Source organism: Patella vulgata, chromosome 6, assembly GCF_932274485.2.
Source record: "Patella vulgata chromosome 6, xgPatVulg1.2, whole genome shotgun sequence".
Classification (NCBI taxonomy): Eukaryota; Metazoa; Mollusca; class Gastropoda; family Patellidae; genus Patella; species Patella vulgata.
Window position 1 is genome coordinate 8610438 of NC_065884.2, and position 14121 is coordinate 8624558.

General features: G+C 38.3%; 1 protein-coding gene across 1 annotated transcript in view; it reads right to left on the reverse strand.

The window, feature by feature from the left end:
- LOC126824936 (uncharacterized) overlaps positions 1-14121 on the reverse strand; it is a 90190-nt gene that overhangs the window by 17926 nt on the left and 58143 nt on the right. Inside the window, exon 4 of the mRNA XM_050554390.2 lies at positions 11421-11864. Within this exon, the coding sequence (XP_050410347.2) occupies positions 11421-11864 (444 nt within the window). The remainder of the gene's footprint in view (positions 1-11420; positions 11865-14121) is intronic.

Consider the following 14121-nt stretch of genomic DNA (forward strand, 5'->3'; position numbering starts at 1 on the left):
GATTTTTTATACACTGCATGTTTTGTGATTTGCGCTACAGAATACTGATCTGTAGTGATGGCAAAACATATCGGTGTTTCTGGTGGTCGCTATAACATGTCTGTGTTGGTCGCTATAACATGTCTCTGTTGATCGCTATACTATGTCTGTGGTGGTCGCTATAATATGTATGTGTTGGTCGCTATAACATGTCTGTGTTGGTCGCTATAACATGTCTGTGGTGATCGCTATAACATGTCTCTGTTGGTCGCTATAACATGTCTGTGTTGGTCGCTATAACATGTCTGTGATGATCGCTATAACATGTCTCTGTTGGTCGCTATAACATGTATGTGTTGTTCGCTATAATATGTCTGTGGTGGTCGCTATAACATGTCTCTGTTGGTCGCTATAACATGTCTGTGGTGGTAGCTATAACATGTCTGTGGTGGTCGCTATAACATGTCTCTGTGGGTCGCTATAACATCTTTATGTTGTTCGCTATAACATGTCTGTGGTGGTTTCTATAACATGTCTGTGGTGGTTGCTATAACATATCGGTGTTGGTCGCTATAACATGTCTCTGTTGGTCGATATAACATGTCTGTGTTGTTCGCTATAATATGTCTGTGTTGGTCGCTATAATATGTCTGTGGTGGTCGCTATAACATGTCTGTGTTGGTCGCTATAACATGTCTATGTTGGTCGCTATAATATGTCTGTGGTGGTCGCTATAATATGTCTGTGGTGGTCGCTATAACATGTCTGTGTTGGTCGCTATAACATGTCTATGTTGGTCGCTATAATATGTCTGTAGTGGTCGCTATAACACGTTTCTGTTGTTCGCTATAACATGTATGTGTTGGTCGCTATAACATGTCTGTGGTTGTTTCTATAACATGTTTGTGGTGGTCGATATAGCGTGTCTGTGGTGGTTTCTATAACATGTCTGTGGTGGTCGCTATAACATGTCTGTGGTGGTCGCTATAACATGTCTGTGTTGGTCGCTATAACATGTCTGTGTTGGTCGCTATAACATATCTGTGGTGGTCGCTATAACATGTCTCTGTTGGTCGCTATAACATGTCTATGTTGTTCGCTATAACATGTCTGTGGTGGTCGCTATAACATATCGGTGTTGGTCGCTATAACATGTCTGTGGTGGTCGCTATAAAATGTCTGTGGTGGTCGCTATAACATGTCTGTGGTGGTCGCTATAACATGTCTGTGGTGGTCGCTATAACATCGCTATAACATGTCTGTGGTGGTCGCTATAACATGTCTGTGGTGGTCGCTATAACATGTCTGTGGTGGTCGCTATAACATGTCTGTTATTTATTTTGTATGTTATTATAAGTTTCCCTTTGACCGGTAACTTTACTATCATCCAATATGGTTTATTGGCGATAATTAGTTGTAATATATTTTGTGTATATGGTTTATAAGCTCTTATTCCTATATAGAAGATTGACTTAATATATTAATGGTTTCCCCTATTGATTTAATATAATAAATGGTTTCCCTGTTGATATAATATGTTAAATGGTTTCTCTATTGATTAGATTAATTAGTTGTTACTTGTTTTTGTATATAAACCCTCTGTACATTATTTTCATTATACAACTCGGACTCAAGACCAGAAGTCATTTTGGAAATCAGGCAGCTGTACCAGAGGGTTTTAGAGAAGGGAAGCAAAGTAGAACTCGTGTGGATTCCATCACATGTCAACATTAGAGGAAACGAGGAGGCGGATCGACTCGCCAATGAAGGTCTCAAGGACACAGCACCACTCCGCACCATAGACTACAGCACCACGGAAATCTACAGTATGGTCAAAAGACACGTAAATTCAATCTGGGAATTAAATCTCGTTGAACTTGACACATACAGATTCCGGCTGGATGACAAGATCTACACAAAGACAACACTCAATCACCCTAGAAGAGATATTTGTAGACTTATATCGAAGCTAAGGGTGAAAGAGCGGCTGCGAGACTACAAACACCAAGTCATCATCTGTGAGTGCGGAGAAGAATGTACCGCCAACCATGTCCTGGTAGACTGCGAGGTATACGAGGAGGAGAGAAGGGAACTAGTGAGAACAATGGAGACCAACAACATACCATTCAACACTAAGAACCTACTCTTCCCGAGACCAGATCTGAAACTGCAAATCTTCGAACAAATCCACTCCCTAATGGACACAGTTGGACTAAGTAGAATAGTGAAGTAAGAGGGGGGGGGGGGGTCACGGTTAGACGGGCCCGGCATCTAAACATTAAACTGCATAGGGGATTTATACCAAACTGGCAGGATAGTGGAGTATGGGGGAGTCACGATCAGACGGACTCGGCATATAAACACTATTCCACCAAAAACAGACACCAAACCTACAGAGTGGGATAGTGGAGTAAGGGGAGGTCACGATAAGACGGGCCTGGCACCTAAACACAAACCCCACAAAGATGACATCTACCAAACTAGCAGGATAGTGGAGTAAGGGGGAGTTACGGTCAGACGAACTTGGCACCTAAACACTATTCCGCAAATAAAACTGATACCAAACCCAGAGAGTGGGACAGTGGAGTAAGGGGAGGCCACGATAAGACGGGCCTGGCACCTAAACACTAACCCCAAACGATGACATTTACCAATCCAGAAGCAGACGAGATCATCTACCAAACGATATGTTTTGTATTAAATAAAGGGAAGAACTTCCCACTAAACCAAATCCATGGCGTAAGGCCAAATGGAAAGATTGCAAAATCATATTCTAAAAAACAGGAATCAGCTTCGGCTCTCCTATGTCTTGTCTGCGATATCACTTATGTGGAAGCAGACGTTAAACACCAAGAACGAACGAACGATTTTCATTATTATTTGCTTGAAAACGTTGAGAGAACCCTCAACGAAACGTCGCTTTAAATAAAATAGTAATTGTGTTCCATATTATGTTTTTTGTATTATGTCTGTGGTGGTCGCTATAATTTGTCTGTGGTGGTCGCTATAACATGTCTGTGGTGGTCGCTATAACATGTCTGTGGTGGTCGCTATAACATATATGTGTCTGTGTTGATCCTTAAAAACATGTAGGTGGTGGTCGCTATAATAATGTGTCCGTGGTCGCCATAACATATTTTTCGTGGTCACTATAACATGGTTTTGTCTGTCTCTATTACACCTCTCTTCCCTGCTGTTGTAGACAGTTCGTTTGTTACTGGAATCATGAGCGTAACTTGTTATTTTGCACTGAACACTATTACATTGGCGGGCGTCGCGCGCTATGCATGATATTATTATATACTCTGCATTATCCTGGTGGGTGCAGAAAGGTAGGTTAAAGCTCATTTCATTTTATCATATCATATAATCGGGAGCCACGGTGGCTAAGTGGGTAAGACGCTGGCTCGCTAGCCTGGAGGTCCCGTGTTCTATCCCTACATTGTCCGAGAAAGTTCATCGGCATTTTACGGCGTAGTTTCCCCTTGTCAGTGGTGCAGGACGGAGTGCCTGACAATGACAGCTGTCTAGTCGTTCGAATAGAACTAAATACCGAGGTCACGTGTATACATTGGCGTGCACGTAAAATACCCTTTGGCAGTTGGAATTCAATATAAGAGTAGGCCATAGTGCCGCTGCCCGGGAAAAATGTCTCTAATATATGGCACACTGTATGGCGTATCATTTGCCCAGTCGGAGCAGAACAGTAGGACGTTAAACCCCACTTTATTTCATTACATTTTGTAATTTAATGCAGGGTACCTTTAAGTCGTTCAGTATAGATCTGAAGATCAATAACAGATGTGGTTTATATTTATTAAATATGTACAGATACTGTACCTAATATTACCTTTCTGCACCGACTGACCTCATAAAAAACTGCTAATATTTTCATGAAATGAAACGGGGTTTAACGCCCTACTTTGCTATACCGACTGGACTAATGAAGACGAGCATACGCCATACAGTGCAACAGGGGAAATGTGGCCATGACAGCGGCGCTACGGCCTATTCTTATTTCGAATTCCAAATGCCAAGTATTCTTTTATGTGCTGGTCCAAGTGTACACGGGACCTCGGTTTTTCGTCTCATTCGAACGACTATATGCCTGCCCCCCTTCCCACCACCAGGTCCTCCACTCTACACCACTAAAAACGGGGAAGAATTCCGGAAAATCCCGATGAACTTTCTCGGCCAACACAGGGGTCGAACACGGGTCCTCCAGTGTCTTACTAACTGAGTCACCGTGGCCCCAATAACTCACAGGGCAATCCAGTACAACAAAATCCAATAACAGAAACCCAATCTGTGTCATTAAAATACAGATGTTAAGTCATCCTTTGATGTTGGCGTACCATTATTTCCAATAATGCACGGGCAACTTGCCAATCGTACATTATCTATACTAGATGTAATATTTGACTCGCATGACGTATTGCATTGAAAAGCACGTGCGGGATAGTGTCTGTATTTTAAGTTGTTTAATGGTCTCGAGCTAAAGACAAACTATAGGTAGTGGACAGTCTAGCTGAGAATAAATCAATACCTAAACATTAGCCGTCTTCATTAGCCCAGTGGTTGCAGAAATGTAGGGCGTTAAACCCCGGTTCATTTTATTTCACCTATATATTAGCCGACCCCATTAGCTCAGTCGTTGCAGAAAAGTAGAACTTTAAATCCCCATTTCATTTGATGTCACCTAAATATTAACGTTACAGCGTAACAGGTCAATACATAATATCAGCGTTAATGGACTTGTCAACGAGAGAGAGAGAGAGAAATGGTGTTTAACGTCCACTCGACACAAACTAGGTCATTTCAGGACTAACATATGGTTTAATTTTATTTCAATAATTCGCTTGCGCGTAGGGGTCTTTAGCAGTGGGAGGAAACCGGAGGACCCGGAGAAAACCCACGAGGTTGGACAGGCGACCCTACTCCTTGTCACGTACAACCCGGGATTCGAAACCACGCCAGTCGACTCAATGACAGACTTTATGATACAGCGTGCGCACGCTAACCATTCAGCCATCCAACCCCCCGACTTGTCAACGAATATACATAATGCGATAGATCAGGTTAAACACATTCCAATATTAAAATTTTAACATAAAGATCAGTGCTACGCTTGATAAAGCGACGTAGATAAAGGAAATGAAATGCAATGGGGTTTAACGTCCTACTGTTCTGCTCCGACTGGGGTAGTGAAGGCTATGAGAAAAATTTTGCCTATGGCCTACTCTTATATCGAATTCCAACTGCCGAGGGAATTTTTACGTGCATGCCAATGTATACATGGGACCTCGTTTTTTCGTCTCATCGTTAGTGTTGCTGTACAACAGGTACACAGTCGCACGATTTTCAGCATACTCTTATTTCCTTTGAAGTCGTTGAGTCAACTGGCATGGTTTCAATTCCCCGGTTGTACGTGACAAGGACTAGGGTCGCCTGTCCAACCTCGTGGGTTTTCTCCGGGTCCTCCGATTTTCTGCCATTGCTAAAGACCCCTACGCGCAAGCGAATTATTGAAATAAACCATATGCTAGTCCCGAAATGACCTAGTTTTTGTCGAGTGGATGTTAAACCCCATCTCTCTCTCTCTCTCGCTCCCTCTCTCTCTCCCTCTCTCTTGAATACGAAGAGTTGTCATACGAAACATATTCACCACAAGAAATGTCTGTCACGACATTCGAGAAATAGTTAGATCTATTTGATTAGGCCAATTTCAAGTTTGGTCAAAGGTCACGAAATGTAAACAGGGTTTGCGCTATTCCCATCCCTAAGTCCTAACCCTGGGCCTAGCCCTAACGCTTGTCCTAAACCTAACCTACAATCTCGTCAACAATCACGTGCTCAAACCTTTTTTACATCTCAGCGACATTGATCAACATTGAGTTGGTATTAAAAAATAGATCTAGCCGCGAGGAAACCGAGATAAATAGAACCAAGTTCGGATTCCTAAAATCTCTGTTAATTACGGTCTAACCCATTAGTGGAAGGATAATATGATTACTTTTTGTTGAAGGCTTATTATATGAAACAAAGGAGAAAAATTTGTGGAGCCATCGCGGAGATAAAGACATTTCAACTATCAATTTACGAATAGTACACATTACTGAAGGAGTTTAACGAAATGTCGTTAACAATACCTTATTGTAGGTTTTAGTGCTTTCATAATTAGTTCAGGCTATAGTTATTTGTCATATGATATTATTCAAAATGAATAACATTTATTTTCTTGTTGAAAGTGATAATGTCCTTCTAAATACTAATATAAATGACCCCAATAATAAACAATGAACATTAGTGAAGTATATCTTTCTTTAAATGTTTTATAAATATAGGATATAATATGATCCGGAAATACAGTTGATCAGAACGCCAGATAATAAGGTCTAGAAAACACTTAACTTGAATTAGGATAACTTTCTCAGAATAGGTCTCTTTAATAATTGTAAGTATTTGATCAAGTACCATTCTACTGGCACAGGAACAACTTACAGTGACAGTAATCAGTTTTTTATCATACCAATTCTGAATATATGAATTTAGATTAATTTAGAAATTCTAAGAGTTTCCGTCTACTGGCACAGGAACAACTTAAAGTGACAGTAATCAGTATTTTATCATACCAATTCTGAATATATACTTTTATATTAATTTAAAATTCTAACAGGTTTCCGCTCCAGTACTTGCGATATTGTTGAGTAATGCCCATTATTCATCTCTCAATAACGTTCAATCTGACTAAAATACAGATCTATATTTCGTTTCGTTTATTTATACTTTTAATGGCCTACACTATATGAAGATATGACCGGTTGTAGTAAATGGTCGCGTCAGACATTGATTAATCAATCAGCGTCGACGTGTCTAGTGGCACAGTTCGCCGTAACAGATGGTTTCACTGGCTAATCCCTCACGTCATCCAGAATGTAAGCTATATAACAACTCTTCCAGATCCTAGTGTAGTACAGACAAATAAAACGAATTTTTGTAACTATAAAAAACGAAACGAAATAGGGTCTGTGGTTTCCCCTTGTCAATGATGCAGGACGGAGGGCCTGACAAGGACGAAAAACCGAGGTCCCGTGTACACATTGGCGTGCACGTTAAAGATCCCTTGGCAGTTGGAATTCGATATAAGAGTAGGCCGTAGTGCCGCTGTCCGGGCAAAATTTCCCTCATAGCACACTGTATGGCGTATGCCCGTCTTCATTAGCCCAGGTTAGGAGCAGAACAGTAGGACGTTAAACCCCATTTCATTTCCACCGAGGTGATAACATATATGTTGGTTGGTTGGTTTTGGGGGTTTTACGTCCACTTCCACCTAAGGTGATATCGTAGACAAGATAACATATATGTAAAACATCTAGTATTTATATACAGTAAAAACAAGCCATAAATATAGACATTATATATAACAAGCACTAATCAAAGTGATGATGACAAACCCTAATCAAGTAGTTACAGTATCATCCTCAAAACGATGCATCTTAATAAAGCAGTAATTGTTATTCCATAAATAGTGTTAGTGTGTTACTGTTCAATTACTAAATGCCACTTAAAGATGTCTAGAATACCCCTCGTATAGAACATCCCTCGACGTACACAATATTTACCTAGCAGTATCCATAGCATTTAATCAATTTGACTCACTGCCATATATCTGTGTCGTTTCCTTTAAGCCAACAACAAATGTGACAGTGTAAGAAGATCATTATACAGTGTTACACTGGGACAATGTAAATCGAAAATGAAATGGGGTTCATGTCCCATGTTTCTACTGGCGAATAAAGGAATGCATTTTAACAGATATGTCCAGTATTGGGCTAAATCTTTTTATTAAGGCCAGCTCAATTTTTGACAAGATCGTTGAGATGTAAATAAGATTAGGACACGTTATTGCTGGCGAGATTGTAGGTTAGGGTTAGAGTAAGCGTAAGGATTAGGGCTAGTTTCATGGCCAGGGTTAGGGTTGGGATTAGCGCTAGCCCTATTTACATTTCGTAAAAATTGAGCTTGCCTTATCATTTAGCATTAACCCCAGTATTGTCTATCTGTAGCGACTCCTTTAAGGCGACATTAAATCCATGTATAATGACGTAGATTGTATTGTAGTTAGCCATTACTGTATCATTTGTTCACATCCACCCACCCTCCGATATTATGTAGACGTATATTAATCACAAATCTGAGAGGCATAACAATGTCTTATATTATGTCGTCTTTGATATTAAATGAAAACGAACGAGCCCTTAACATTTCAAACTCGCAATGGTAAAAGAATGTGCGCAAAGTAAGTTTCCTGTTTTAAAATTTATAGAGAGGGAGAGAGAGTGACAGGTGGAGAGAGAAGTGGGATTTAACTAGGTCATTTCGGGACTAACATGTGGTTCAATTTTATTTCAATAATTCGATTGCGCGTAGGGGTCTTTAGCAGATGGAGGATACCGGAGGACCCGGAGAAAACCCACGAGGTTGGACAGGAGACCCTACTCCTTGTCACGTACAACCGGGAAAACGAAACCACGCCATTTGACTCAATGTCAGTCCTTATGATACAACGCGCTCGCGCTAACCATTAGGCCATCCAACGCCTCTTAAAATTTATTAACATCCAAACTAATTTCATTACTAAGATATATACTACATTACTTTACAACCTTCCATATCTTGTTATTTATTAAAATCTCGTTTTTAGGTCCTTAAAGTTGAACTTTCATATTTTTACGTTATATTTTTTAAAATTGATTAAAATAAAGCCTTAAAATAGATGGTATCTATAAACAGTCCTACCTTGTTAAAGAATAATCCTATTAATCCTATAATTCACTATTGCCAGTTGAGAAATTGGCAAAAATATCATTTTCATCTTCAAATTCCAACGTTTGAAGATAACTACTCCATGGTGGAGAATAGAAAACAAGGGAGGTAATTGGGAGGTAATTGTGTTATTATTTCCGGTGTAAATGAGTTTTAAGTGTGAGAATGACACCTATGATCGTATAATAATGAGTTGACAACCTATTGAGCAAAAGACATAGAAATAATTATGTTTTGACTTTCTTAGAAAATATGAAATTGTAACTTTAAACTAATTACAACAAGCGAGCCATTAGTATTTCAATCTCGCTAGCAATGAAGACAATCCTTGTTTTGAAAAGTATAAATATGTTTAAGTGTTTTCTGTCGACAAAAGAGAGTAGCGTTGTTCGACAAGCCTTTGAAACACCCAATCTTCTTGCCAATCAAGCAGGCTATTACAAAAACAATAAGACGCTGTGATGGCTTATTGTTGTTGAAGTATGTGACGACGAAATGGGTTTCTTTTATAAGAATAATTGCCCCTCTGACCGACATAGCTTACAACAATTTTAATAACATATTATTTTCAATATCATTTACATATACTTTCCCGCGTACAAACTGGGTGATTTAATGGTATGGACTAAAACATATTCAAACTAATTAATTTGTCATAATTTTGCTTCAAATCCTTCTCAAACATTGTAATTGTCGGGGAATACCCTGGCTATAAAAAATCGATCAAACCAGGTCATGTTTACGCCACGTGACTTACCTCTCTTGAAAGTCAGAGGAGAATTCATTGCAAACATAAGCCGATGTTGTCTTTAATCGCTTAGTATTTATTACAAATATCGAATCCTAATTAAATTCTCGGATTATCCACTACCCGCGCCTTTTTCCGTCATTTTTATCTCAGAAATTCCTAATCGTCGGGCTGTCGATTAGGGGAACCCTTACATTTTTGTCCTGTATACGCTCCGTGGGTGTTTTTCGGGGAATCCCGTACTTTTCTAGTAAGATTGGATATCTCTACTTTCCATATATACCAAAATTACCATACTTTTATTGGAAATAACCACCCGGTAAATACTTTTCAGGTAAACTCTGTTGTTTTTTTGTTGTCAAACTTTGAAATTCATTATGGTTATCTAATTGTCGTTAAATATCATTAATATTTTCGTCATTCCCTGGAAGGTAAGTATTTGTGTATAGAACAAAGGGCATAATTCGCCAATGAGGAGATTCATCAATGATGTCATAGTAAAGCGCCAGAAAGGGCGAATATAACTGGAATCTTCTTGCTACTGAGATGAGGCCGATCGGATATAGAGTATACAGTGTATAGTCAGGGAATATGTTAAAGAACAGAAAATATTCTGACAGCAGATTTACCAGATTTTTGTCTGTAATTTTATCTTTTATTCAAAAGAAACATGTTGCTGTGGCTAAACAGACATTTTCTGTTAAAAAGAAAAAAAAAACTAAAAAACACAGAATAAATCTGCTGCCAGAATAATTTCTTTTTTTTTTTACAGATTTACTTTTTACAGTGTACAGTCAGGGAATATTCTACAAAGTTTCCACCCAGGGCTATAGATCATGGGAGCTAACCGGACGTATACAAAAATGATTCTCCTCGAAATGTGAACTAGCTATTTCTCTGTCCTTAGGAATTGTACTACGCTTATAACTAAAAATAGACTACAACTATAAATAGGTCAGTGTCGAAGACGAGGTCGTGTTACGTGACTGTCCACCATTTATATACTGACGTCAGAATCAAATGTTGAAAAACTAAATAACTTCGGATGTGTGATCGTACATTAGAAACAGTGTGTTTAAATGTTGCTATGGGATGACTATATTTGTATCAATCAGTTGTCAACTCTCTGCAATATCGAGGACAGTAGCCTAGGTCACAGATTCTATATTCTCCTAATAAAATAATTATATACTTTAAATTTAATTAAGTTAACCGAATTAAAATAATTATAATATATACTTTAATTTTAATTAAGCTAAGCGAATTAATTCACATTTTTTCTCGTAATAAATAATTATATATACTTTAATTTTAAATAAGCTAACCGAATTAATTCGCATTTTTTCTCCTAATAAAAAAATTATAAATATATACTTTAATTTTAAATAAGCTAACCGAATTAAAACACATTTTCTTCTCCTTTATAAAAAAAAAAAAATGTTATTTCTAATTAAGCTGACCGAATTAAAACACAGTATAATAGTTTTGGAATTGATTACTGACAAGATTGAATAAAGGTCGTGTTTGACTAGTGTAACACTCTGATAATTAATAAGATCACGATACTTCCTTTTCCGTAACAACTTGACTTATTGGTGTCAGATCTCAAAGTATTACTGAGTAAAAATATTGTCTATGATGACCCCCCCCCCCCCATCCCCACCCCCGAAAAAATAATGAAAACAAAAAGACAAAAAATAAAACAAAACACAAGCTTACCCCTTTAAAATCGAATACTGATCATCAAAATTTAAAAAAAAAGAAATAAAATTGCCACATCTTCGTTCTGTCATAATCCCGACCGAATACGTCCGTCGTATTAAGAACTTAAGCCCTTTTTACATAAAAAAATATCGTGTCAACTTACCTTGAAAAGGAACAAATATTTTCTTGTATGTTTCAACTTCTGTGTAATTTAACATAAACTCCAGACACAGAATATACTCGTTATTTTGACACTTTGGTGCACCATGAAACAACTCATCACCCAGTGTATATTCACTGTTCTCAGACAGAAGATTTTCTAAATTCTCTTCATTCGGCGCCCTTAAAGCCAACACAAGGCTTTCGTGGGTGATGTGTAAAAGGCGGGAGAAAAAATTCCAGTTTATTTTTAAATTCTTGCTAAACATTTCCGCTAGTTGCGTTGTATTGTAATCTCCAGGAAACATAAAGTGTGTTCTGTTGTTACCATCGCAACCCACCGGCGGTAGGTCACTGACAGGAACGGGTGACAAAGTTGATGCAGTAACATCATAATTATGTCTGGTTAAATTGGGACGGGTGGTGTGAACAGTTAACTTGAAATATCCTGAAAATAATAAAAACACGTCACGTTTTATAGTCCAAGGGTTTAATTGGATGCTAGCAGTGGTGATAGTCGTGTTGGTGTTACGGGGTATGGTGGTGTAACGTCCACTCTTTAAATATACTATGTCTTATCCAATAACACATTCTACTGTAGATATTGCCTGTGTGATAACTTTCATAATCTACATGAATTTGATTGGTTAATTAAAAAGGCACTACTTTTTTTTATTTAAAAGTAACTACTTTTTGGATCCAGTAATATTGTTGGTAAAAAGTTTTCAATTACCATAAACAATTACAATACTCGCCATAACCTTAAAGAAAACACCGGGCCAATATATAAGACTTTGCAACGGGTGACTTGCTGTCAAAAAAATGATGTGTCACTACGTCGTCAAGTAATCAAGTTCAGTAAAATTAAATCTGTACCAAAGAATTATATTTATATATTTGTGCGCATAAGAAATGATTGATTGGATGATAAATAAAATCTCCTACTTGTCGACTTGAGTTGATATTTTTGATATCTAAAAGGACGAGTAGGAGAATCTCTATTTATCATCTCCTTCACGAGAGACTATACTTATGTCGAAAAGAAAGTATACACTGTGCATTTTGTGCTGCATCAACCAAAGTCATTTTTCCATGGTATACGATATTTTGGTAGAATGTCATTTTGTTTCACATTTTTATTTTGCTTAGAAATGTTGAGTTTGGACGCAAGAGACAAACTCAGTAATGCTTTATCAAATGTGTTTAATCTAAACAAATTTTAGTCATACTTTTAGTGTGTATACTTTCTTTTGGACATCAGTATATATTGTCTGTCCGTTTACAGTGCATGATACAATTTATAAGCTAAAGCATTAGAGAATTTTCCTTCGTCGATGTTATCTCCGTGTCATTGAAACCTCGTGTTACAGTCTTTTGAGTTCTGATTCCAACCTTCTTCGATTATTTGACTGGTTATAACCATGTCGATATTGATATCCGGGAGTCAGTTCGTTTTGTCGCTTTGTTTCGTAGAGTTATTTACCCCCACCGTGAAAACCCTACGTGTTAGACCTTTTAACCTTTCGTGCCGCAAGCTTGTTGACACAATATGCTGTTTATAACAGAACTCTTCAGCTTTCTCATACTCCTGTAGTCTCTATCATTCAGACAAGTATTCTAAGAATATTAGTCTGGATGGGTTATCACTGGACAACAAAATGGATGTAGAACACCATTAAACGTTTTTGATCTCGTTTCCTTCTAGAGTCTCTATTATTCAGACAAGTATTTTACGAATGTTGGTCTGGGTGGGTTGTAAACATTTGAGAATAACTAGATCATTGGCTAGATTATCCGGTCTTTTACATTATCATGAGCAAAATCGACGGGAGGTAACTAGCCCTAAAACAAGATGTCGACGCACATGAAATTAATTTGCATTGCATGTTCAATATCCAACACTCTTAATTTTATATTGTAAAATCCCTATCTTCAAGAACCATATATCAATAGTTTTTTTTATATTAAAGCTAATTCGCCGTCACCATGACTTTAGCTAAAAATAGAATTCATTGCCCATGCGTAACCGTTTTTTATATGGTTGATTATCCAGTAAATTTTGATAGATTTTGACAACCAACCCAGACCCTCCGTACATTGAAGACGAGGTTTTGGATGACCGAGATTAATACACCTGTATTGTGGTTTAAACGCTAATGTGGTCAATATTTAAATAGAATTGAAATGAATGAAATGGAGTTTAACGTCCTACTGTTTTGCTCCGAACTGGGCCAATGAAGACGGGCATACGCCATACAGTGTGCTATGAGGGAAATTTTGCCCGGACAGTGGCACTACGGCCTACTCTTATATCGAATTCCAATTGTCAAGGGATCTTTTACGTGCACGCCAATGTGTACACGGGACCTCGGTTTTTCGTCTCATCCGAACGACTAGACAGCTGTCCTTGTCAGACCCTCCGTCCTGCATCACTGACAAAGGGGAACCACGCCGGAAAATCTGGGTGAACTTTCTCGGCCAATGCAGGGATCGAGCACCCGACCTCCAGGCTAGCGAGCCAACGTCTTACCCACTTAGCCACCGTGATCCCCAATATTTAAATAGACTAACGCGTCATTTATGTTGAGCGATCCTAGCACGGCCAATCTACAATCAATAGAGAAACCGGAAGTGGCATACATCTGAAACCGGAGGTGGTAGTTACACACCATCTATAATATGTCACATCCCGGCTAAAGTTTCAG